The sequence below is a fragment of the Corvus kubaryi genome, unplaced genomic scaffold (assembly GCF_017639235.1).
Source record: "Corvus kubaryi isolate FWS band 111438036 unplaced genomic scaffold, C.kubaryi_AGA036_p1.0 37357, whole genome shotgun sequence".
NCBI classification, from domain to species: domain Eukaryota; kingdom Metazoa; phylum Chordata; class Aves; order Passeriformes; family Corvidae; genus Corvus; species Corvus kubaryi.
The window spans coordinates 8,564,752-8,590,981 of NW_024581117.1; the positions used below are offsets into that span (position 1 = coordinate 8,564,752).

The window sequence follows — 26,230 nt, forward strand, 5'->3', positions numbered from 1 at the left end:
GTAACCAGCACCTCTTGTCTCGGAGGGGTCTGAGGCAAACAAGGGGAAGGTCTCTGTTACAGGTCTCAAGGGAGGCCGGTCCCTGCTGTGCATCCAGCCATTTCCCCCATCACCTTGTAGGCATCCTATTCTGTCAGAGCTGCACCGAGGCAGCTGTTTTTGTTGTTTGGCATTGAGCTGTCAGTCCTGACTGCTCTGTTAATACTGGGTGTTCCATTACAAGCCCTTCATTCGGTCTTGAGAACACAGTTCCCTTCTTGGCAAACCAACTGTATGCTGTTTTCAACACTGAAGTCAAATACATGCTGAATATTTCTTGTGAGCAACTACAAGAAAAAAATCATTTTCCCATTACTGAGCTACCTACTGCTCAGAGCAGAGCTCTTCTGTAAGTGACTGCTTTTCTTTGTTACAAGGTGCTTTTAACACACATACCCGGCATATATTTCACGAAGAAGAAAAATCTGTGCAGAACACTCAGATGCAACACTCCTGTGACATTCCTGTATACTTTCTGTCCTTGCTATGAGGTCAATGACAGAACACAAACTGAATGCTTATTCAGCATGTAGGAGGTACTTCCACAGCGATGATATTGTAGCCTCCCCTGGACTTGCATGCTAGCAGCATCTCTGCTGCCATATGAGTAGGTGATGCTGAGGAAGAGCTGGGGCAGGAATCAAATGTGTTCGGTACTTGGACTACTCTTCTACTGCCTGTAAAATGCTTCTGTTTATAGAAGAAGGGAGGATTTTGCATGCTAAATATTGAAAAATGTATTTTTTTCTACATAACTTGTCAAAGAGATAGTGAGGACCCAAATCCACCAATGCCACTTATGGTCAGCCTGGGCCTACTCCGATGCGGGGTGTCCGGAGCTCCTCATTCTGTTGGAACCTGCAAATCACATTCTTTTCTTCACGGCCACCTCCTCTAGCAGCAGAACAGTGTGAAAGCCACGGCCCCTGCAGCTACAAGTCCAGCTGGAAGCCACCTGCCTGAGGGCAGGATGGAGCCAGCATCACAGAGGGAGCGGTTCACGACCTGGACACATCTTTAGCAGCCTTGCCCCTCGCTGGCTCATGCCATAAGGCAAATCACCCCAGACAAGAGGGCTCCTCGCTTCATTAAGCAGGGCCTGCACCTATAATGCGCTTCAGGGTGACTGACCTTCAGGCATGGGCACAGACCTGAGATAAAACAATGACTCACTTCTCACCTAGGGTACCGTGCCCTCTGCATGCCTGGTCATGTCCCTGTGGGTGCGGGGCTTGGTACCTGCAAAATGCCCCCGCCTAAGTTGTATTAACCACAGAAGGCGAGGACATGGTGTTAAGCTGCACCAGGGGAGGTTTAGGGTGGAAATTAGGAGGAATTTCTTCACAGAAAAGGTGTTTAGACACTGGAGTGGGCTGCCCGGGGAGGTGGTGGAGTCACCGTCCCCGGAGGCTTAAGGGGCCGTGGCACTCAGCGCCAAGGCCTGGCCGTCACGGTGGTCTGCGGTCACAGGCTGGACTCGATGGCCCCGGGGGGCTCAGGGGGCTGAAATTCCAATTGTTTCTGTGGTTCTGTGATTCCGCCCGAGTTCACTGCACTGAAAAGCCCTTCATAGGCTTTTACCCTATGACTTGTTCGTCCTCCCATAGTCCTTGGCAAGGATTCGTGTTTTTATCTTTTCACATTGATTGCTGGGGCCACATCTGACAGCTCGTACGGGAACTGCCCCGAACTGGGGCAGCTGGAGGTCCCCACGCCCCCTCCGCCCCGGTGCCGTGGGGCCGGCCCCGCCGGGCAGCTACCGCGGGCTTTCACAGAGCTTGCGGGAAAGTAATTTATTCCTAAACACGCTGATAGGGGCCGACTCCCGGTTCCTGTTCCCGGTTCCCGGTACAGGCGGCGCAGGGCCGCCACCACTCTCCCGCTGTGGGACACCATGTACGCCGGCAATAGCGCTCCGCCGCGCCCGCCGCGCCCGGAACTCCGCGCGCAGCCGGTGTTTCCGAGGGGGTGGCTCCGCAACGGAGCGGTCGGTGCGAGCCCACGTGGACCGGGCGGCTGGACCGGGCCGGGGGGACAGCGCAGGGCCGGGGGGACAGCGCAGGGCCGGGGAGACAGCGCAGGGCCGGGCCGGGAGGACAGCGCCGGGCCGGGCCGGGAGGACAGCGCCGGGCCGGGGAGACAGCGCAGGGCCGGGCCAGGGGGACAGCGCCGGGCCGGGGAGACAGCGCAGGGCCGGGCAGGACCGGGGCCCACGGCACGGCACAGGTATGTGGTGGTTGCTCGTGGAGAGCGGTCCCTCGGGAGGACCCCTTCCCGAGCTGAGGGCCCGCGGTGTGCCCGGCAGCTCCCGCGGTTGCCCGCGGTAGAGTATCGGCCGTGCCCCAGCGCCCGCCGCCCCGCCGGGGCACTGCCGGCCTGCCCGGAGCTCGCGGCCCTGGGCCGGGAGCGCAGGGCCCGGGGGTGCCGTGAGCCCGTGTGCGGCCGGGAAGGGCGTGAATGAGCTCCGTGAGTTGGTCTGATAGCGCTTGCACGGTGTTCTCTAGCTGGTGTGCTGTGTACATGTGCCCTGTGCTAACTGTGCTCTCGTCCTGTGCCAGCTGCACCCGCTGTCCCGCGGAGGAACTCTGAATCTTACTGATTGTGAGCAACTGTTGAAAGAGTAAGATGGAGGAAAAAGAGAAGAAGAAGCATCGTGCAAAGCATAGCGGACCAAAGGCAGAGAAGAAAAGGAAACGTTATCTCAATGACCTGGGAATAGGAGATGAGGAGAATGCACGGAAGAGAAACCCCAAAGCCTTTACAGTCCAGTCTGCTGTGCGGATGGCCAGGACTTTCCATCGGTGAGAAGTGGGAACTGGCTGTAGAGTGTGCAGAGGCGGCTGGAGGGATGGGTGTTGCCTGGGCTTTCTTTGTTACTTTGTGCAGAAATACACAGAGTGTAATTTTCACTGGTGTGTCTGCATGGCTTTCATCATTCACCCAGTCCCGGTGTAGTTCCTGTGTATGTCGGAAGTGGGATGCTTTGTTCGTCTCTGTTACATTGTACTCTGTGTTAATCACTGGAAAGAAACTGTAGCTCCTTCGACTCTGTGCGGTTTCCACATACCTGCTGGTGTCGGTGCTTGTGCTCAGCCTTGGTGTTGAAGCTTTTGCAAATACCGAAGATTTTCAAATAGTAAATGTCCATGTAAGAATCCATGACATTCCTGTATTTATTACAAATTTCTTTTTAGAACTCAGGATCTGAAGACTAAAAAGCATCATATTCCTGTGGTTGACCGGACTCCTTTGGAGCCACCTCCCGTGGTGGTGGTTGTGGTTGGCCCTCCCAAGGTTGGGAAGAGCACTGTGATAAAGTGTCTCATTAAGAACTTCACAAGGCAAAAGCTGGTTGAAATCCGGGGTCCTGTTACAATTGTTTCAGGTGAGAACAAAGATAGGACAAATGGAAATTCTTATTTTGAGCTCCTTACTTGTCTTGCTTTGAGAGCTGGAATGTGTTCATGTTCTCATAATTTTTGGTCATTTTGAAGAAATCATTTGGATGTGTGATCTGGCATACTTACGGTGAAAGAAGATCTGATAATTTTAAATTAAAAAAATTTATTTTAGCAGAATTATAAACGGGTAAAAACAGACACTTCTACTGTGGTGCATGTTGGATGATCTACATGCAGAATTTGAGTGCCAGATATCCTGGAGGAACTTCAGGAATGTGACCTGGAAAGAAAACTGTCCTAATTGGTTTGCTCCCTCTGTTTCAGTTTTTGATGCTTAATTCTGTTTTCAGGTAAAAAACGCCGGCTGACCATTATTGAATGTGGATGTGACATTAACACAATGATCGACCTGGCTAAAGTTGCTGATTTGGTAAGTTAACAATGGAACGTGATTTTTACTATAATTTATATTGAAAATACTACTTTTGATTGGACTGCATCAGTGTCTGATTTCTCTACACAGTTTTTGATATCAAAGACAAAACTGTCTTTGGTTTCAAAGAGAACAGGACCTAAGATCTTTGATACACCTAATGTTCTGGAGCAACCCAGGGACTTTCCTCATCATGGGGGGTGGGGGAAAGTAAAATGTGTGTGTGTGGTGGTGGGGAGGATGTGAAAGAAGGGAAATGCTACTAAACTTCGTTGCTAATGCAACTGGTAAACTTTTAGTGGAAGATGTTATAAGAAGCCAAGGTGACACAGTGACTTCTCATTAAGGGATTTGGTTAAACCATATAAAATCTGAAAATGATTTCTAGTCAAGAATTTTTCAACTAATGCTCAAAGTAGAAATATGTATTAGTTTGTTAGCTGGATTTTTTTATGCACTCTGAGGTCTCCATCTGTGAAGAATGTTGTGTAGTAAAATAATTGATTTCAGTGGAATGTGGTGACTGTTGTAATTTACTTGCAGCTTTTGGATCAGGGGATTACATCAACTGATCCTGGGGTCCAATGCACGATCCATTTGTTTAGAATTGTACTTTACATGTGGATTTGGAATATGTTATTTACAGCTGATTAGGGTTTGGGATCCATGTCTAAGTATTAACTATATAAATATCTAAAAAATGTGTACACTGATCTAGGTGTTCTACTTGCATGTTTTCTACTGAGTAAGGGAGTAGATGTGGTGGATGTTGCAGATTCTGTGTGCCCATGGTGGTGCTGAGAATCTGTTTGGGTTTATTGTTAGGGGGCTGAGATTACATCAGCTCTTGAAGATCTGTCATCAGTTCCTGTGTGCTTGAAGTTCTTTATTGTTAAGACCCTAAACCAACTTTGCTTCCATTTTCATGTGACTGTTGGCTGCTGTTTTCCTGTGTCAGGGCATTTTAGTGATGTGTAACAGCAATTGCAACAAGTGAAGTAAGTTTGTTTCATTTTACCTGGAGACTTGACCTTAGCGCTATTAGTGCATTCAAGACACAGATACAAGAGTTTTATTAATTTTCTAAGATGTTCCTGAAAATATTGGAAGAAAATAAATTTTGCATATTTTAAATTCAGCAGGTAAACACTTGTTCAGATCTTAAACCAAATGTTATGCATTCCTAGAGCATCTAGAACATCTTTAGCAGCCAACTTCCATACTTCAAATAAAAAGCCAAAGTTGGCTTTCAGGGTATATGCAAATAAAGTACAGAACCTTTTGCAAAATTTTGATTCCTGAGAAGCTTAAGAGTTTAAAGATGTGGTCTTTGAAATTGGCTCCTGTGGGCACTGTGGTATTGCTGTAGTGAAATGTGGATATTGTGTTTTCAGGTTCTAATGCTCATTGATGCCAGCTTTGGATTTGAGATGGAGACATTTGAATTCCTGAACATTTGCCAGGTACATGGCTTTCCCAAAATTATGGGAGTTCTTACCCACTTGGACACATTCAAGAACAACAAACAATTAAAGAAGACTAAAAAGAAGCTAAAGCACAGATTCTGGACTGAAGTGTATCCGGTATGACATTTAACATTACTTTTTTCATATATTTTGCTTTATGGAAACTAAATTAAAAGTGGGTCAATACTGAAGTATTTACAACATTCTTACATCTTTTAAATAGATAAGTGAACAATGTTTATACTATATCAGATTGTTTCATCTTTCTTCTATTTGCTAAAATACTTGTGTGGTTATTCTCTATCCCAGTGTGATAACCTGCTGAAACGTGCTACTAGGTCTGTTATGCAGGTTCTGTGCAAGGAAGATCTGCTTGTAGGTCTGTATGAGGTCTTCAGGATGTGAATGGTCTTCCATTAAGATTTAGGGGGCAATTTTCATGTTGAAGTAAAGTGATTAATTTGATCTTTCAGAACCAATTGTAATGTGCAGTTTTCAATTAAGATTTACAAACTAGAATTGCATTACTATATTTTTTTTTTTTTTTTTAGTTTTACAGGTATTAAATTGATGTTTTATGTTTTTATGTCTTTTTAATGTGTTTAGGGTGCTAAGTTGTTTTATTTGTCTGGGATGGTTCACGGAGAATATCAAAAGCAGGAAATTCACAATTTGGGGCGTTTTATCTCGGTTATGAAATTCCGGCCTCTTACTTGGCAAACGTCTCACCCCTATGTTCTTGCAGACAGGTGTGTTGTTTTTCTCTCTGTTCTTCAATCTCAGCCTAGATAGCACCTTGTTTGTTGAAAAAGCTATAATAATAGCCTCAACTCTGTGTGTGAATGGGTGCTTGGTGTTCCCTGGGTGGCTTTGGGAAGAGAAAGTGCCTCTGCAGGTTTGTGCTATTCAGCCATGAGGTTTTCACCTGTGCCAGATCATGTGCATACCTCTGGTATATTGTAAACACTATGGAAACACAGAATAATTAAAATAATTCTGCTTGTTGATGATTATACTGATTTTCTGTGGGAAAGAAACAGCATTCCAGTGATTAAACAACAGCTGGTGAATTAGTCCTCTTGAGTTCCCTGGAATATCCCTTCTGCTCCGTCTGCCTGTTTGATTCACAGTCTCTTTGGAACACAAAAGTAATCTTGGTGGCAGCTGTGCCTCCTTGAGAAATTACCTCACCTTGCATATTTTATTGCCAGAATGCTTACAGTTATGACTAAACTCCCACAATAATCCAAGGTGACTTGAATGAGCCTCTTCTTAAGCTCTAGTTCTTCAGGAAAAATTGTCAGAAAAGTAGGTAAGCATCGTGCAAAGCCCTGCAAAATACACAAAGGAAAGAGAGGGAAAACGCAAAACCCACATTCTGTAGTTTTTCAGTACCATTGTTTTAGGTTGCTGTAACTGTTGAAGTTTCATGATTGTTGGGCCAGCTTTGTGCTGATCTGCAGCCAGGGTGTGTGTCCCGTTCTCTTCCTTGGCTCTGTGTTTGTGCTGCCTCCCATGTGCAGTGTAGAAAGGAATTTCCCCCTCCTCTGCTCCCAAACAGCCAGTCTTTTTTCTGTGGTAGCTTTTGTGTTGCTCACCACCATTCTTAGGGAAGAGAAGGTATTGTGTGGCTTCGGGTAATGTGACATTCAGCTGTTTGCCCTCTAATGGTAAAATTGATTTGAGGAGGGCTGTGTGTGCCAAGCCTATAAACAGTAGTTAAAATGTGCTAAAAAAGCAGTACATGTTCAGTGAAATGTCGGTAAACCTTCTGGAAATACACTGTTGAATGTTATTGTACAACTTTAAAAATACAATTTAAAAATGTTTTTAGAAGACCTTTTTTTTTTCCATGTTTTTTTTTCTTATGATAATTCAGTTTTGATTATTAGAATCTGCAGATCATGCAGTGGCAACAGTGATGTTCTCTTTTGTTAAGTTACCTTTTTCAAAATTTATCCTTGGGACTGCTGGGTATTTTAACTGTCATTTTAAATGTTGGGTAGAATGGAAGAGCTGACCAACCCTGAGGATGTTCGAATCAATCCCAAATGTGACAGGAAGATATCACTGTATGGATACTTGAGAGGAGCACACCTAAAAAACAAAAGTCAAATTCATATGCCAGGTAATCTATCAGATTCTTAGAACTCTTTCTGTACTGATCTGTGAAAAACAACGTAGCTGAAATGATTTGTATCTTTAAAGTGTATGTTATACAACAGATTTCTCACCTTTCTAAATACCTGTTCTGTTTTTGAAAATTATTTTCATAATGCATGTTTTTGTGAAAATAAATCTCGTAATTAGTTTTGCTTTTAATTGAGCAGTTCTGTTGCACTGATAAACACAATATTCACAGTATTTAAAGTTTTTCAAAGTTGTATCACTTTAAAAGGTGCTTAAAGTGCAAAACATACCAGCCCTAACAATGAAAAGTAAATTTGGCTTATGTAATGTATTTCTCATGTTCATTGAATAATTTAATATTTTAAGTGAATGATTAAAATGTTTAAATTAAGAAATACTTTATTAATAAATTTACAGACCTACTCCGAAAAGTGAGTTGTTGTTTTTCCTCTGTTAAAAACAAGCAAAGAAACAAACCCAAATCTTTGCAGGATTCTGGTGAATTTATGTATACTTCTCTAAGTTCAGTGGTAAGGCAGAGGAATTGGATGTTTGGTACAGAGCTTCCTGCTGATGAATCACTGAATGCCACAATGTTTGGGTTTGGTTGGTTGGTTTGTTTGTTTTTCCTTTGTTTTTTGGTTTTTTTTTTAATCTCTTCATGGTGAATTGCACAAATTTCAGAATCTAAACTTTGTGCAAACTGTGTTGCTTCCTTTGTCTGTCCCCTCAGGTGTAGGAGACTTCACTGTAAGTGATGTGAGTTTCCTGCCAGACCCCTGTGCTCTCCCTGAGCAGCAGAAGAAACGTTCCTTAAATGAGAAAGAGAAGCTCGTCTATGCCCCTCTTTCAGGAGTTGGGGGCATTGTGTATGATAAAGATGCTGTTTACATTGACCTTGGTGGAAGCCATGCTCATGAAAAAGAAGAGGTAAGAGAATGCTGTTGGTGATTTGAATTCTCTTGGAAAATGTAATTTTTATCCTTAGAGCCAAAATAAGTGTTTAAAAATAAGCTTCTTTAAAATAATCAATCCTTATCTATCCATAGTGGGTAAACTTCTTTTCTCCTTCAGGGATTTCAGAGAAGGGATATTTCTCTTGTCTGTTATTGTACAAAACATTGGAAGATCAGTTAGTATTAAGTGCCTAAAGTTTGTGTAATAACTTCCCAAATATTGACCTAAGATATATGAAAACTCCTGGTGCTGGACTTATTATCACTCTTATTTTGCAAGGCATGGTGATTGTTGGGAGAACACTTTAAGGATTTGACTGGTCAAAGGGAAAAAGAAAAAAGATTTGCCTACAAACAAACTGAATTTTTTTTCCCTGTATTGTGCTAAATGTTAAATACCTTTGGGTCTCTGATGATGCGTGCTTGCTGATATTTACTGTAGTGGTTGTATACTGTGAAGGAGTCCCTCTAATTTTTCTTGGGTTGATATTATAGATATTCTTGAAATGTGAAGAGGGGAAGGGAGACTTTGCTGTTCTGTTCTGAGAAAATGTTTCTTTAAAGTGCTCTGCAGTTTTTTCTTGTATATGCGTATTTCTGCTGGTTTAGACTGATAGCTATCATTAGACATTTGTTTCTTCATTTTAATTGAGAAGTAAAAAAAAAAATCTTGTCTTTCCAGGAGGAAGTGAGACCCAATCATGAACTTGTTCAGAGCCTCATCTCCACACACTCAGCCATTGATGTTAAGATGGCATCAAGCAAGGTCTCTCTCTTCATGGACTCTACACCCTTGGGTTCAGAAGATGTAGGACAAGAGTAAGTTTTGAATTCTGAGCAGTGTTTGAGCATGAATGAATCTCTCATTTCAGGCTCTAATTTAGGAAAAAATCTCAATAGAGCACAGCTAGTACAATGACATAATGTCTAATTCTTCCTCTTCTGAGGTTACTCATATGCCACACTGTATTTTGGGATAGAAATAATTGGTACTAGAAAGTTTTGCAAGCAGTGTAGTCCTGCCTTCCAGGAATTTCTTGCTGATACAAGTAACATTTCTGTTTTAGTTCATTCCATGGAAAATGAAGACATTTCTTGGAATGATTTTTGGCTATAACATTCAGTATTCTTGAATAAAGAGACATTAAGGAACACCAGTGCCTTTCTAATGTCCTCCATAACCTCGCTTTGTTAGAAAAAGAATTGTAGAATTGTTTAAAAATATTAACATGAAGTTTCATTGTTTCATTAAAATTTTCTTGTACTTAACCATCTTACCCCAAATGTGGTCTTTGGGAAAACAGGTTTGTGATGCCAAAAGAAGAGAGACAGGTGGATTTGAAGACTGGAAGAGTTCGTCGGAAGGCCATATTCGAAGATGAGGAGAAGGAAAATGATGATGTAGCAAGTGATGAGGAAGATGACCAAGAAGAAGAGGAAGAAGAAGAAGCAGTGTCTGAAGATGGAAGTGATGGTGATGATGAAAATGATGCTGAGGAAGAAAGCGAGAGAGAGCTCTTGAGGGAAGGGACGAGTATTAGGAGAGCCAAGCGTCTGAAAACAGAGGTGGCTGAGGAAGAAGCTGTGAATGAACTGCCAGCATTTGCAGACAGCGATGATGATCTGGAGATGAGCTCTGAAGAAGAAGGAGAAACTGTCCCTGAAGACAGTGAGATGGAGGAGGATGACGAGGAGGAAGAGGAGGAGGAGGATGAAAAAAGGCCTTGCGAAGATGAAAGCTCAGAGAGTGAATTTGAGGCTGCAAACAAAAGAGCTGCATATAAGCAGTGTGATATGAACAGTGAACGTACAGAAACGAAATCAGAAATCTCAGATCACAGTCCCAAAAGAAAAGCAGTGCTCACTACAGACTCAGGAAACTGCACCGCAGAAGAGGCATCAGAATCTGAGGAGGAGGACTCTTTGCTTGAAGAGGGTGATGATGGAGGGTCACATGAGGAATTAGACACTGAAGAGTCAAATAGGAATGGGTTTCAGCACAGTCAAGGAAAGAAGGCTGATAGTGTTAGACAGACTAAACTTAAAACTGTAGATACTGAGGATGATGATGTGGAGAATCTACTCAGAGAGGAAGAGGAGTATGAAGAAAAAATAGATCTTTCTGCTGACACAACAGGTATACTATAAATATTTAATTTTTTCTGTCCATTTTTAATTGGATTAATTGTTAAAGGATATAATTAGTCAATACTCTGTAATGTTGCCTGTCATGTATATATATATATGTATGTATTTATATATAGTTCTTAAGTAGCAAAGTTCAAGTTAGGAAAGCTAGAAATACCTGCTGTTAAGCCTGTCATTTGCATTGTAGTATGCAGTGTCAGGTTTCCTTCCTCTAAAACAGAGGTGATTCATTTTATAAACTTCATTGATTTTGTGTATACTTCTCTTTAATCTTTATAACTATGTGTGTAAAACAAATTATGATGCTCTACTACATCTAGAATGACTAAAATATGCTTGGGTGAGTGTTACTAAAATGCATTAGCTACTCACTGAGCACTGGAACAGGAATCTTCATCTTTGGAGATGTTCAAAAACCATCCTGACATGGTGCTGAGCAACCTGCCTTAGGTGAGACTGCTTAAGCAGTGGGGCTGGACAAGGGGACCTCTAGAAGTCCCTCCCAACCTTGAACATTCTGTAAGTCTGTGAAGAAGTCACTTAGCATTGTGAACATGGTCAAATCTGTTACTGTTGTTAATAAGTTCTTAAAATTTTGTCAAAACAAAAAACAATCAGTGGTATAATTTGTTATCCACAGTTTATGTTTCTGTGTGTATATGGAGTATGAGCAAAAGAAACTGTGGGTTGTGTCTACACTTCCTAAGCCTCTTGTCATGTCCTTACTGAAATTATTTTTGTAGCTCCTAATTCTTGTTCTTTTCTGGAGGTAGAATGTACTTTTTTCCCTTTTCAGGTGCACTCAAGTGGAAAGAGGATCTCACACAGAAGGCAGCTGAGGCCTTTCTAAGACAGCAGCGATCAACCCCCAATCTTCGTAAACTTGTATATGGAACAGGTACAAATCTGTTTGGAAACTTGTCTCCAATATATGGTGGCTTTTCAGCTGCTACCAAGTGTTCAATTCTGAATATTTGAGCACTTTCTTTTGGTGGGAGGCTTGAGGAAAGTTAATTGACTTTTTAATTGCTGATGCTCGTTTTCACTAATGATTGTAATAGGAAGACAGTTTTTACTTCTCCCATAAAAAGCATTTTGAGTTCATTTTCCAAACTACTCTGTTGTTACTCATGTTTTCTGGTACATCTATTTCTTCCAAACATTTAAGGTTTGATCATTTATATAATCATCTGACAGATATTATGCAAATTGTGGTAATTGTGTTTCATAAAGGGATGTTGTCTGTTGGCTGGTTTCAGGAATTTCTGTCTCAGAGTGACTGTGGAATAGTCTCTTAGACATGATTTAGTATCAGGTGTTTGTCAAAGAAAAAATAGCTGGTTTAAAAGGAAGAGAAAATTGCTATTTACATAATTTATTCTGTTTAATTAACACTTTTCCTGTGGTTGTCTGAGTGTACGAATCTCATTGTGCAGAACCTTTGTAGAATACTATGAGAATTTGGCTTTTGTAAACCTTTCACAAGGTTTTCTTTCTGACAGATTCTCCAGTCTGCTGTTCTTGATTTACAGAGAAGCCACACGTCCTTCCTGTTCGTAGATCATTTTGGAATTGTTCCAATGTATAACATTGAACAAGAGTCCTGTGTTTACTTATTGGGCAATATTTTTTTTAGATTATTCCAGTTATAAAAACAACTGGATCAGTGTACCTTTTTCTTCAGGCTTTTACATTTAAAACCATTCCAGTTTGGTTCTTTTATATCCTCAATAAACTCCTGCAGCTGTTGTGAAACATAAGAAGAGAGGTGGGTAATGAATTTCATGCACGTGATGTGGGGGAAATGATCACAGCCTGTGTGTTTGGTTTAGCTGTCGAGGATGAGGACCAGGAGAGCGAGGATGCAGATGATGAACTTGGAGGTTTGTTCCGTGTCAGCCGTCCAGACAAAGCATCCAAACAGAAGGCTAATGCTCTTGACTGCTCCAAGTTTCTGATAGAAAAGCTGCAAGATTGGGATTTAGAAGAGGTAATGCCATTGGATAATTGCTTCTGCATGTTCTTCCTGATTCTGTCCTGGCTGTGTCTCATAAAGTACAACTGAGTTGTCATTGAAACAGACCTGTGGGAGCTATGGCCACAGTGTCTTATTTTCTGCCACTTGCTGTCACTGTAAGTAACAGATTCCAAGATCTGTTCCTACAAGAGTGGCAAGTTACAGTAAATCAATTTAATGCTTGGCTCACTTGAATATTTGGTGGATAATAGTTTGCTCTTTATTTACCAAAAAGCAGGGGAGACCCAAGTGAAAATACAGTGTGAAAATACAATGTAGGGTAGAGATCTTGCTAAAGACCTTTGGGCAAGATTCAGATAGGGTTCAAATTCCTGCTTTCAGGGAGGCATTGTGTGGTTTTGGTGATGGTATCTTGATGTGGAGTTGGACGTGTCTCTGAAGTGGTCTCTCTGATGGGGAGTGGGAATGTCTTGGGGAACGTTTCTGTTGATGATAAGCTATAGCTGTGCAAGGCAATGACGCTATCATTTTGCAGGTTGTGAGCAGTATTCGAGACTGCTTTGTTACTGGGAAGTGGGAAGATGATAAAGATGCAGCAAAGCTGTTGGAGGAAGATGGTATGTCTTAAGACTTCTAAAAATAATTCATATATACAGGATTTTTAAGAAAAGTATGACTTTTTAGTTATGTATATAGAATATTTTGCCTTAGTGCTATACTTACAGGTTTTTTCAAGCTATTATATAAATTATTATGTAGATACTAATATAATTACGCATTGCTGTAAATCTCTGTAGAAATAGTAGGCAAGTACCACAATTTCTGGAAATTTACTTTCTGAAAAATAGAGTATGTAATTTAAATTATGACATGGAGTCCTTAGTCTCCACACTTGGACATGCTGGCTTTGAGTTATGTGTCTGAGTTCAGCTATTCATCATGTGTGGTTTATTCTTTTGGGTAGTCATGGTAGAAATAAACAGAAACTGTTCTTTAATGAGAAGACAAACTTGCCATTACATTTGACTGAAAGTGAGATCTGTCTTCAGATGTTTTGGAGGTGTTGGTTTTGTTTTGTTTGGTTTTTTTTTTAAATTAGGAAATACTTTAGAAATTTTAATTATATGGCTGTATCTTACATGCATCATGATTGTGGTTTGACAGGCTTCTATAAGCATTTGTTTTTAACCTAAAAATTATCAGCTATATTTAATTTTATTCTTTTTTAAAGTTAAACATGGGAGCTCAATTGCTCTGCTGGTGTCTTGTGTCATTAGAGTGCAAACTAATATACTGGTGGTCCTTTGGGATGACCTAAACTTTATTTCCATTTTTTAAATCGTGAAGGTATTGAAAAGCTAAAGGAGGAGCCACTGGAGTTCAGCTGGGAATTTTCAGCTGAAGTTGTAGAGAGGGCAGAACAAATATATAAAACCTGATGGAAATCAAAAATATTAGGTCTGAAACTAATCTGCACAGCAATACTGAGAAATGCACAGTACTGAGCACATGAGAGATGGTGTGGGGCAGTACAGCAGAATGGTTAACTAATGGTCACATGTCTTGGGTGCTTGTTGTTGCAGAAGAGCTGTATGGAGATTTTGAAGATCTCGAAACCGGGGTTGTGCACAAAGGAAAGGCTGCTGCTGGAGGAGAGGAGGTCTGATCTGCATTTTTATGTTCTTTAGCAACATACATGTGTATGAGTTTCTGATCAAGTGTCCTATGTAATACATTCAGTGTTCGTAGAATCAATAGGAAGGGAATCAATGGTAGCAATGAAGAAAAGATATGTGTATTACTGACTTTGGAACTTATGGGTATCTAGAATGGCATGTTTTTAGTCTGAGCCTGAATTTTTGTTTTAAGATAATTATGTAGAAGTCACCTCACTTACTTAACAGTAGGTGTCAGGCTTAATCAAGAGCTGGAGGATCAGGAGGCATGACAGAAGTATTTTAAAACCAAATGTAATCATAACTGTTTGTACTGTGTCATGTCATCTGATGCAGAAGATTATAGTACTCTGTTTAAACACAACAAATTGTGGAAACTTGACACAGTTTCCTAGTTCATTCCTCTTATCTGCATAAAGGAGGCTGGTGGAAGCAATTTTATGCTGTGGCTTGGATGTCTTCCAAGAACAGAGCTGTAGTTGACTGTGACAATACAAACTGAAAAAATCAATTTTTTTTTGGACTGAGCAACTTGATGGCTTTGCATTTTGTTGTAAAATTGAGGATAATGGCATAATCTTGTCAGTTTTCAAATGGTCTGTAAACAAATGTCCTTCTCTCTGGTCTCTAGAGTGCTGCCTTCCAGCACAGTATTGCTCAATGCTATCAACAGTTACTTTGTTTTCCCTCCTGTATTATATATGCTTATATTAGCTGTAGAATAACAGGTAGGTCAGTTCTAGGGTCTGTTCCCTTATGTTAAAATGATGTTTAGTCAAAAAAGCTTTGTCAGTGAAAAGGGATATGATTACATCATGAGATCTTTTGGTCCTTGCTGAAGTTACGTCTCCTTGTATGAATAGCTTACTAATATCTGTCTAAAATTGAAATTTTTTCAGGTGTCTAGTAATGGCACAATAAAAAAGTATTGTTAAATAATATCTATAAAAGTGTTGTTTAAATAATATCTATGAAAGTGTTGATCAGAATGGGTTGTTTTCAGTGAACTATTTTACATGTTTGACAACTTACTGTTGATTAGTCTGGAAGTGAAGAAGAGGAGGAAGATGAAAAAATGTCCAAACCAGAACCTGAGGAGGAGGAAAAGAAAAAGGAGCGCATGGACAAGAAAAGAAAACTTAAAGAAATGTTTGATGCAGAATATGATGAAGGGGACACCACATACTTTGATGATCTCAAAGAAGAGATGCATAAACAAGCACAGGTAAAATCTGCTAATTTGACAATTTATCTGGCTATATGTCTTCAAAAATACTCCACAGAGTTTGCCCCCCAAAGGTATTTTCCTGGAGACACAGGTGATGCTCAGGAGCTATTTCAGAAGGTACACACAAAGAAATACATGCTTGTGATTTTTTTGTGCTTGAACTTTTTGATTCTGTTAGCTGGAAAGGAAAATAAGCAAAGAAGCCAAACAAATTAAAGCTTAATTTAAACTGAGTGCACTAGTTAACCATACTTTAAGTCACTGAATAAGCCAAAACGTATCATCTAAACTTCAACTACTTAAAAAGTTTTTAAATAAAAAAAGGCATCCTTTTATGTGTAGGAAGGTGAAAATCTTTCTCATATAAATTTGTGCCATATATTTTCCCAGTACTATTTTTAGTGTGATATTTTGCAGTGTTATTAATGGATAATTAAATTCTGTGTGACAGTGTTTTTCATCCAACTGTCAAGTTATTTTGAGGAAAAAATATTGATGACCATTGCTCTGGACATGTGGTAGAAGTCTTCAGCATAACTGTATCCAGAATGTGAGGTGTTGATTTTGTTCCAGGCCTTTGGTTTTTTACATAAGCACTTGTAAGCTTAAAAGTAGCTTCTTTCTTTGGCTGACTTGGGAGCCTTGCATTGCTAATAGCTTCACTGTCTTGTCTTCTGACAAAATTTTGCCCTAAATAGTTGTTAAATTAATCCTTACCTCCTTGTATTAGCCTCTGCCACAAAGGATAGTACGAGCTCTGGTATGCTGATGTATGGAGAGCACTTAAAGGGCAAAGAAGGACATTCCAGTAAAAGAATCAGTGTCTTATGGGTGGCTAAACATCAGAAGCTGAAACAGGAGGGTGAGGCTTCTGTTATTCACCAGGATGTCTTCTTAAATATTTGCACAGTATCTATGTTCTTGTCACATGGTACAGAGGAGCTTTTGATGATGTACAGTGTGAAGATGCACAAAAATATTGTTAAACTGCTGGGTGAGATAGGAGTGCAGCATCCTCATAAAGCGACACCTTAAAGATCAGGGCATTAACTTTAAAAGGTGCTTGGGCTCCTGAATCAAAAAATGTACTTTTGGCAGTTGTATCTTTAAAATCCAAAGTCACCATTGTGAAAGGCGTATCAGAAGTCACTCAGTCATTCTCTTCTCTTGGGGACTGTCTTTCAAGTAGACTAAAAGGCCTGCTTGGGATTTCAAATTGGAGGGGTTTTGTGGTGGTAGAGATATTGCTCCGAATAAAAAGCCACAAAACCTATTAGATCTTTCCCAAAAAGATTCATATAAACATTAGCATGTTTTAAATAGAACCGGCCCTTCATGGACAAGTTGTTAATATTTGAATTTTGTGAAACGCACGGTGGCTTTCTCTTTGTCACACAGCTCAATCGAGCGGAATTTGAAGATCAAGATGATGAGACCAGAGTGCAGTACGAGGGATTCAGGCCTGGGATGTACATTCGAATAGAGATTGAGAATGTGCCGTGTGAATTTGTCCTGAATTTTGATCCTCATTATCCTATCATCCTGGGTGGTCTAGGCAACAGCGAAGGAAATGTGGGCTATGTACAGGTATGTAGCCAAAGGGGTGAGTGCATTTTATGTCGGTACAGGTGTGCTTCAGAGTGTCTGGAGTTACTGCTTTCTGTTTACTGAAAACACAGTAAACACCAAGAGAAACTTCATCCTTGTCTCTTGAATAGGGGATTTGCTTTTGACACAAACTGTAATTCTACAGTAGCAGATTCTGGATCTTTACAGGCTTAATTGGATACCAGAAAAGGTTACTGTTGTTTAATGTTGAGCTGCAGAGGTGTCTCAGGACTAAGGTCTGATACTGTGATTGCTGAATTGCAAACCTTAATTGTACTCTGACCTTCATGGTCTATATACAAGTGACTACAGAAAACTTACTAGCACGTATATAGATGTATGTTTAATATAATACTTGCTTATATGCATACAAACATGGCTTCAGAGTGAGTGAAATACTGATTGATTTTTCCAGTCAACCTAATGTTGGTGAGAATGTTTGAAGATAAACAAAGATAAAGCTTAGTCTATAAAAGATTCTAGCTTAGATAGTGACACTTTACCGTGCCATGAATCGAGTCTCTCCTGGTGGGAGAGAATTTGCTGAAAGTCCTTGCAAGGAGTTTAAAGGATAAAGTGAGACATCTTCTGTAGTTTCAATGCTTCCAGATAGTTGTTTATTAAGTCTTATCAGAGGAACTGAGCCACTAGCGTGACCCAGGTACAGCATGGAAGGAGGAAAAGTAGGAGTGAGGGCAATTATCAAGATTTACACAGCCTTTTAAAGATATTTTAACCAATAGTTACTAAAAACATACATTATTTTCATTTTCTTGCCAATTATTCAGTAACACGACTAGGAACTGCGGAATTTTCCATCCAATCATTCCAAACTACTTTTACTGCAGAATATGGAGTAGTAGAAGAAGGAGAAGAAGGTTTAGAGAACAACAACAATCCTCCATTTTGATGTTTTTTACTCTATTTACTACAAAGAGAAGCCTAAAGCCTCTAAATTTTTCACCCTGTGACAATCTTACATAGTAGTCTATCACCTAATTCACACCACTGTATTTTCTAGTTGTTGTCTGACTGTTGGTAATTTTTTCCAAGGTTTGAAGCCAAAACAGTGTTGTTCAGGGGGGTAAGAACCCTTAAAAACAGGCAGAGAAATATTCTCGGCACTCTGGGTTCCTACAGATAGAAATTGCTTTCAATCATTCCTGAAAAGTTAAGGCTTGAATTTCAGAATCACCGTTGCTATCCTGTAGTAGCATGGTCCACCTTCTCTTCTGATTAGCTGCGCCTGAAGAAGCACCGGTGGTACAAGAAGATCCTTAAGACCCGCGATCCCTTAATCCTCTCGCTGGGGTGGAGGCGCTTCCAGACCATCCCCATGTTCTACATGGAGGACCACAACGGGCGGCACCGGCTGCTGAAGTACACCCCGCAGCACATGCACTGCGGGGCAGCTTTCTGGGGTGAGGCCGTGCTGGAGCTGCTGTCCTGCGTCACTTAATCGGTGTGAAAATCTCGAGCTTTGCAGGATGTATCAGGAAATACAGCTCTTGGAATGAGAAGTCTTTTGAATTTCCCCATGGAACATAAAATAACACCAAATAGTATGGGAAAATAGGCAGTTGTCTAATATTTGGGAATTATTTAACTGATTTGTGAATTGCTTGGCTTTTAATCAAATTCTGAGCATTCTGGTAAGTTGTAGCATATCAAAGAGGAGCCTGATTTGTTGGCTGTGTGCAGAGAGACTTTGCATGCATTGTGGGCCCAGACCCTGCATGAGTAACTTCTTGTTAGCTGTTCCTTTGACTTTCATGGGGCTTTATATGTGAGCAATAGTTCGAGTGCTTTAAACTTTGGTTTTCTTCATTGAGTATATTTGTTGTGTATTTCTAAGCTTTTGGAATTTAAATAGGGGCTAGATATTGTGTAGTAGAATTTTCCAGAAGTTTCTAAATTTCATTTTCTTTTAGGGCCCATCACTCCTCAGGGGACAGGATTTTTGGCAGTTCAGTCTGTCAGTGGCACAACGGTAGGTTTTTTTACTGCAGAATGTTGATTAATGCTTTCCATGGATATTTGGGCAAAATAGGTATGTTTTGGGAAGAAGGTTTACATATGATAAAGCACTGTAGTAGTAGGAACTGAGAAAGTAGCCGGACTCAAGCTTTTGAAAGATGTATTGTGTTGAGGTGGAAAACTGTATGGAGATTCTTATTTTAAATTTTTTATACCAATTTCAGAAAGGGAGTGTTTACTGTGAGGGTGGTGAAGTGGGTGGCACAAGTTTCCCAGAGAAGTTATGGATGCCCCATCCTTGGAAGGATTCAGGGCCAGGTTGCGTGGGGCCCTGAACAGCCTGGTCTAGTGGAAGGTGCCCATGGTATTGGAACTAGATGATCTTTGAGGTCCCTTCAAAACCAAACCATTCCATAATTCCAATTTAAATAGTGTTAAAGCAGTATTTATCAGATATGATCTTTGTTAGATATATATTAATCAAAGGTAGATTCATGTTTGCAGACAATTGGTCACAAAAGCTTTGCATGGTATTGTAATGAGCTTGACAGTAATTAGAGTGGTGATTATCTCCTTCCTAAAATATGCCTTCAAGTCCTACTGCACAGTTGTCTTTTTACATGTTTTAAAAGGCTATTTTCATCATGTGTCCCTAGCATAATATAGTGACTTAGAGCAGTGCACAAAGCTCTTCTCCTTTGAGACTTTCTGTCTGAGTAAGATTCTGCTCCATCAAGAGAACACAGTGAGGTAGATCACAAGGGCTTTTAGATAGTTTCCAAGGTAATTAGAATGGCAGTTCTGGAAATCTCATTAGTGAACAGTAGGAATGTTATGTCAGCAGCACCTCAACTAGTCTGTACTAGTCAATCTGCATTTTTCATGCTGTGTTACTTCTGTAAAGGTTAGAAATTCTGAACTCTTAAAAGTGAAATGTGGAGTGCAGGTGCCCCACAACATCCTTCTCTCTAAGCTGGAAGGATACTCATTCAATGGGTGGACTGTTTAGTGGATGGGGAGTTGTTTGAATGGCCTGATCTGCAGGGTAGTGGTCAACAGCTCAGTGTCCTGATGTGCAGTGGTGACAAGTAGTGTCCCTCTGTACTGGGACCAGCACTGTTTGATGTCTCCATTGGCGACACAGGCAGTGTTTTCAGGCACCACCAAGCTGAGTGCTGTGTCTGACGTGCCTGAGGAATGGAATGCTATCCAGGGGAACCTTGAGAAGTGGTCCTATGGGAACTCCATAAGGTTCAAGAAGGCCTCGTGCAAGGTCCCGCACCAGAGTTGGGGTAACCCCCAGTGTCAGAACAGATTATGCAATGAAGGGATTGAGAGCAGCCCCTGCTGAGAAGGACTTGGGGATTCTGGTGGACGAGAGGCTGGACATGCTATGGCCATGTGAACTTGCAGCCCAGAGAGCAAATCACATCCTGGGCTGCAGCACAAGCAGCAGCAGGGCGAGGGAGGGGATTCTGCCCGTCTGCTCTGCTCTGATGAGCCTCCTGCTGGGGTAGCACATACAGCCTTGGGGCCCTCAGCACAGGAAAGACAGGGACCTGTTGGAGCAGGTCCAGAGGATGGCCACAAAGGTGATTGAAGGGATGGAGCACCTCTCCTAGGAGGAAAGGCTGAGAGAGTTGGGGTTGTTCATGACAGAGAACAGAGAGCTCTGGGGAGACCTCATTGCAGCCTTTCAGTACATAAAGGGGACTTATAAGAAGTATGGTGATAAACTTATCAGGGCCTGCTGTGATAGGACAAGGGGGAATGGTTTTAAATTAAGAGGGTTGATTTAGACTAGATATGAGGAAGTTGCTTTTTACAACAAGAGTGGTAAAACACGAATAGGTTGATGAGAGAGGTTGTGGATGCCCTGTCCCTGGAAGTATTCAGGGACAGATTGGATGGGGTTCTGGGCAACCTGATTTAGTGGAAGATGTCCCTGCTCACTTTGGGGCCATGGGACTAGATGACCTTTAGAGGTCATCTAGATGACCTTCCAATCCAAACTATTTTATGATTCTGTGATTCGAAATGGTGTCTTCACTGTTTGAGAAATACACATTCAGCAGTGTCTTTCATCTCTGATGTTTCAGCCTGACTTCCGGATTGCTGCGACAGGAGTTGTGCTGGATTTAGACAAATCCATAACTATTGTAAAGAAATTAAAGCTAACTGGTTTTCCGTTCAAAATTTTTAAGAACACTTGTTTTATTAAGGTAAGTGTGTAGGTATGTATACTGTAAAACCAGATGTACTGATGTTAGGAAGGAATGCAACCTGGGATTGTCTTTCCTGAAGCAGAAATTCTCAGTTCTTGTTGAATGCTGTTCTGGATCTCAGGAGCTGCTTGTGGTTTTTTGAGCTCCCTTCCATATGATCTCTAAAGGTACTGACTATTAGCCAAGGAATATGAATTATTGTTAACCAGACAAAAATTCTGGAATAGTCTCCTGGTTCACATTCAGTATGATTTTTTTTCTTCCCACCCCCTGCTTCCTTCCTAAAACCCACTGATGAGCAGTGGCAGACACCTTTGGAGAATGTAAATCTTTCCCTGGTGTAATTCATCAGTTTGATCCCACTAAATTTCTGCTCTGGAGTCAAAGGAGACTTCTGGCAGTGCTTAGGAGTTCTCAGTTACAGTTACAGAAGTGTTTGGAGTAGGAAGTGCTGCAGAAGGGAGTGTTCACTGACCTTCCCTCTGTGCTTAGCTGGGCTTTCAGGCTCAGGGAGAGGTTGGGTTATTCTGCATTTGGGGCAACAAGCAGCTAAGCAATGATCGCAGCAGTGAAGCACTCAAGTATTTGCAGTGGGCATAGAGAGATTTTTTTCTTCCTTTCTTGTGATATATGAAAGAAGCACAAACCTTGAAGAACTGTGTTGTATTAGAATCTCATAGCTAGCAACTTAAGGCAGCTTGCTTGTTTTTACGGTATCCTGTGTTCCCACAAATTGCTCTAAAGGAGAACTGTAAGGCTTCTGTAGATACATTCCGTTTTGGAATTCTAAATATATGTGTTTAATGCTTAGAAACCTTGCCTGTGATATATGACTAAGTAGATTGCTTTCAGTAGCTCACCTAAAGTCAGCTCAGTGGGTTTTTGGTATGATCAGCACTCTTAGTCTAAAGACAGTGCTATGCTCCTCCTGTTTCTTTATAAGATATGCTTGTGGGAATTAAGTTTTTGTGGCCTACGTGGGTCACAGAGGGAGACTTAGCATCTTGAATGATGGTGGGTAATTCACATTTTCAGGGAATGTTTAACTCTCAGTTGGAAGTGGCTAAGTTCGAAGGTGCAGCCATCCGTAGTGTGAGTGGTATCCGAGGACAGATCAAAAAGGCCCTCCGAACTCCCGTGGGTGCTTTCAGAGCAACATTTGAAGACAAGTTGCTGATGAGTGGTAAGTTGCACTTTCCATGTAAGTTATCACACAACTTTCATCCTTCTTCACAGATTGCAAAGCCGTGTCTCAGAATTCTGGGATCTGATAATTGAGATGTGAATTCATAAGAGTAAGAAATACCTTGTGAGACACAGAGTGAAATTAAAAAGAAGTATATTTTATGTTGGATTTCTTTCAGTTATACTCAAGCCATATAGTATGCAGATGAAAAGGCTTGAGTTGAAGACATGTATCTTCAAGTGTTTTAATGGTTTTCACAGCATGGTTTTAGTGTTTTACACAGCTTTTCTCCTTGAACATGATGAATTGAATTTAGTGGTACAAGTGCTCGGAGGACACTTTCTGAGAAATCCAAGGACTGGCATTTTAACTCCATTTAATGTTTTTCTGTAGCCTTTTGGGGAAATTATGCAGAGGATAGTTACCTTCTCTGTTTGCTGAGTGTCGCTGTGATGTTGAGAATATGAGTTTATACTTATTTAGATTTATATGACCTGTTTTCCTAAACACACCAAAATCATGGATAGTGCCAAATAAAAGCAAGTTTGTTCTTCTATAAAAATTGGCAAAGGAAAATGAAATTGGTTTTGTCAGTAATTATACAGGCACATATACATATATGAATTCTCTTGCTCTTGAATATGAATGATGAACGGGATGGTATTCAGCTGCCTGCTTTTCAGGAATGTGTGCTGTTCATGCCTTTAGGGGGTTTTGCATTGCTTTTACCAAAAGTTGAAGACATTTGGTCTATATACCAAACACAATGCTAGCATGTGGTGTAGTATCTGTTCTGTTCAGGCAGTCTTCGCTTAGAATGTGGATGTGATGAACTCCTGTTTTAGAGCCAAGTAACGTTCTCTTTTCTTTCAGATATTGTTTTCGTGAGGACTTGGTATCCTGTTTCTATCCCAACGTTTTATAACCCCATAACATCCTTGCTGAAACCAGCAGGTGAGAAAGATACTTGGAGTGGGATGAAGACAACAGGCCAGCTGAGGTATGAGCAAGGCATCAAACTGAAACAAAACAAGGATTCTCTCTATAAGGTATATTTTTCTTTCGTTTTGTTTTTAAAAATCAGTCAAATTTGCAGTGTGTCTCAGACCTGTGCAAACTGAGAGCAGTATAAATACATGTTCATACACATGCATGTGTGGCTTCAAATTTTCATCCACAAGGCACAATCCTGGCATGAGATGGGAATAAAACAGTTGAGAGCAGATTGTTGTGGGTCAGTTAAAGTTTATAAAGTAATCTGCAGGGTAGAAATCTTCTCCAGAAGCTCACTGAGACTCCTGCTGTGGTAATTGGGGTGAACACACCATTCACAGTTCAGTCCGAGGACTTCAGAGAATGTTGGTTTTTTGACTTTTGGTTTTATTGTGGTTTGTTTGGTTTGGGGTTTATTTTGAGGGGTGTGTCTTTCTTTTTTGGTTTGTGGTGTTTTGTGGGCTTTTTCCCACTGAAAGATGAAAAATTAAATAAAAGCTTTTTAAGATCATGAGTCTTATGTATGTTTTATATTCATTCTTTTAGCCTATTGTGAGGGAGAAGAGGCATTTCAATAAGCTCCACATTCCTAAAGCATTGCAGAAGGCTCTGCCTTTTAAGAACAAGCCTAAGAATCTTGAGAAGAAAGGCAAGACTCCAAAAGACCAGTGGAGACCAGCTGTTATCAGGGAGCCTCATGAAAAGAAGGTAATTATCACTTACTCTGAAACAAGGACTCCTGAAGGGTAAATGTGTTGTTTAAAGCTTTGCTAACTATTGTTTTGGCACTTGAATCTACTGCTAATGCAAAGATATATATTTTCCTAGTGAAAAATGATCACTTGCAATTTATTTTGTTCCTGTTTGGCACACAGTATGTATATGGAACTGTCACTGAGTGGATGGTGTCTGTTTTTTAGACTAGTAGGTCACCTAATTATGACTTTTGTCCTTGTCACAGCACTCGCAAGGTATTTCACTTGGATTTAGTGCTCTCATATTATGGGTGACTTAAATTGGCAGCTGCAGTTTTTTATTTGACTTGTCATTGCCATGCATTATTAACAGAGGATTTGAAGCAAATACTCTTCTTCCAAAACTGAGAATTAGCGTGCTTGCAGAGCCAAGAGTTTCCAAACTGCAGTTTAAGTGTTCTGTAGTAGCAATTCGGCATAACCTTTTAAAAGCTGTCTAACCAAAATCAGAGTTCACAAAAATTAAAGCTTTGATTAACTTCCTAACAGGATAAATAATTAAACTGTTTTAGAAATTGGGTAACAAGTGCAGAGATAATTAGAAACTTGCCTTGAATCTCTGATTCATTATGTGTGTGTCTGCTGAGGTTAAACTGTTTCTTGCTCACCAAAACTGAGCTGCACGTATATTGATTATCTATTTTCTGTTTTAGATATCAGCCCTGCTCAGTGCTTTGAGTACAGTGAATAATTACAAGATAAAGAAAGCCAAATTAAAACATCGGGAACAGCTCAAAGAATATCTCAAAGTTAAGCAGAAGGAGGATGAACAGAAATTCAAGAGGCAAAAGGAGGCTAAGAAAAAAGTCTATCGCATACTGGGACAGAGGGAGAAAAAGAGACAGAAGTCAAGCTTGAAAGGATCTAGTAAGGGAGAGAAGAGTATGTAAAATTTCATCAGATTTCAGGCCAAATGAGGAAATAGGGTAGCTGTGCAATTTTCTCTTGAAGAAACAAAAAGGCCTTGGACTGCACCAGATGTGCTTTCAAGAGAAGAAAGAGATGCAAATATGACTTTATTCACACTCTTGAATACATTTGGTAATGTATATAAATAAGATGTAGAAGTATGAATTTTGGTTTTTATATAGGAGTATTCTGGAGGACTTTGTATTTCAGTATATTTCTATGCATACCGCACATTCTGTCTAGCCAATAAAGTATTTTAATGTCAATTACAGAATATTGTTTGTGTTTTAATGGACTTCAGTGGAAGAAAACTCCTCTGAATGTCTCTAAATATGTTCCTTAATTTGAGCTATTACCTAAATTTTGCCCTTGGCAAATCTTTTATTAAAAGGTGTGAAGATCAACTGTTACTGGGTGGGAGTTTTGGAAATTCTTTATCTTTGATCAGAGTAGCTCACTCCTGTGCTTAGATCATCTGTCCTAGCATGAAAGTATCTCAGTTTTTTCCACTTCTCACTAGGTTATTTAGCAGATCTTCAGAATAGTGTTGCATCCAGATCTTGTGTTACTTGGCCAGTTTTGGTACCCTAAGACTGTCAGTAGATCCCTCACTGACTGCAGCTTTCTGGGCAAACGGTATCAGACCTTTCCCAAATGTATGTAGCTACTCTGTGGTTTTCTGTGGGGTACCAACAGGGTAACTTGCTTCCTTTGGGAACATCTTCCTGTGTCCAACCAGCTTGGTTTCATAGTACATTGTTAAGCTTAAGATGAATGGAGAGAAGAGGTGGTAAATGGTTTTAATCCTGTTAACTGAGATTTGAAGTCTTTCTCTGCATGACAGAAGGCCTTGAACAATCATTCTGTTGGAAGAGCAGAAGAGTTATTTTTTATGCCATATATGGCATCAAGTAGTTACTATGATACACCTATTTTTAATACTTCATCCTCAAACAGGCAGTGGGGCAGATAATATCAGTAATTTCTTGGTCTCCTTCCTGAATAAGTTTACTCTTTGTCATCAATCTGAAATTCATTATTATTACACTGTAGTAATACTTGCTATCTCAGATGTGAGATCCCATGTGGGATCAGGCTACCTCACACAAAAGCTTTTGGTTG

General features: G+C 40.6%; 1 protein-coding gene across 2 annotated transcripts; it reads left to right on the forward strand.

The window, feature by feature from the left end:
- Positions 1–2,011: 2,011 nt before the first annotated feature.
- On the forward strand, positions 2,012–25,379 carry BMS1 (BMS1 ribosome biogenesis factor). 2 transcript variants are annotated; one of them, XM_042033572.1, is made up of 23 exons: positions 2,012–2,030; positions 2,598–2,840; positions 3,234–3,424; positions 3,791–3,870; positions 5,268–5,456; positions 5,946–6,088; positions 7,346–7,467; positions 8,203–8,399; positions 9,108–9,244; positions 9,730–10,562; positions 11,370–11,471; positions 12,406–12,563; positions 13,087–13,168; positions 14,135–14,211; positions 15,270–15,452; positions 16,854–17,042; positions 18,304–18,484; positions 18,995–19,053; positions 21,140–21,262; positions 22,301–22,448; positions 23,325–23,500; positions 23,991–24,152; positions 24,853–25,379. In XM_042033572.1, the coding sequence occupies exons 2-23, from the start codon at positions 2,665–2,667 to the stop codon at positions 25,087–25,089; spliced, it is 3,945 nt and encodes a 1,314-aa protein (XP_041889506.1). In that variant the 5' UTR covers positions 2,012–2,030; positions 2,598–2,664; the 3' UTR covers positions 25,090–25,379. The 2 variants fall into 2 exon arrangements, with proteins under 2 accessions (XP_041889506.1, XP_041889505.1); XM_042033571.1 differs by lacking the exon at positions 2,012–2,030 and adding an exon at positions 2,151–2,265.
- Positions 25,380–26,230: the final 851 nt, after the last annotated feature.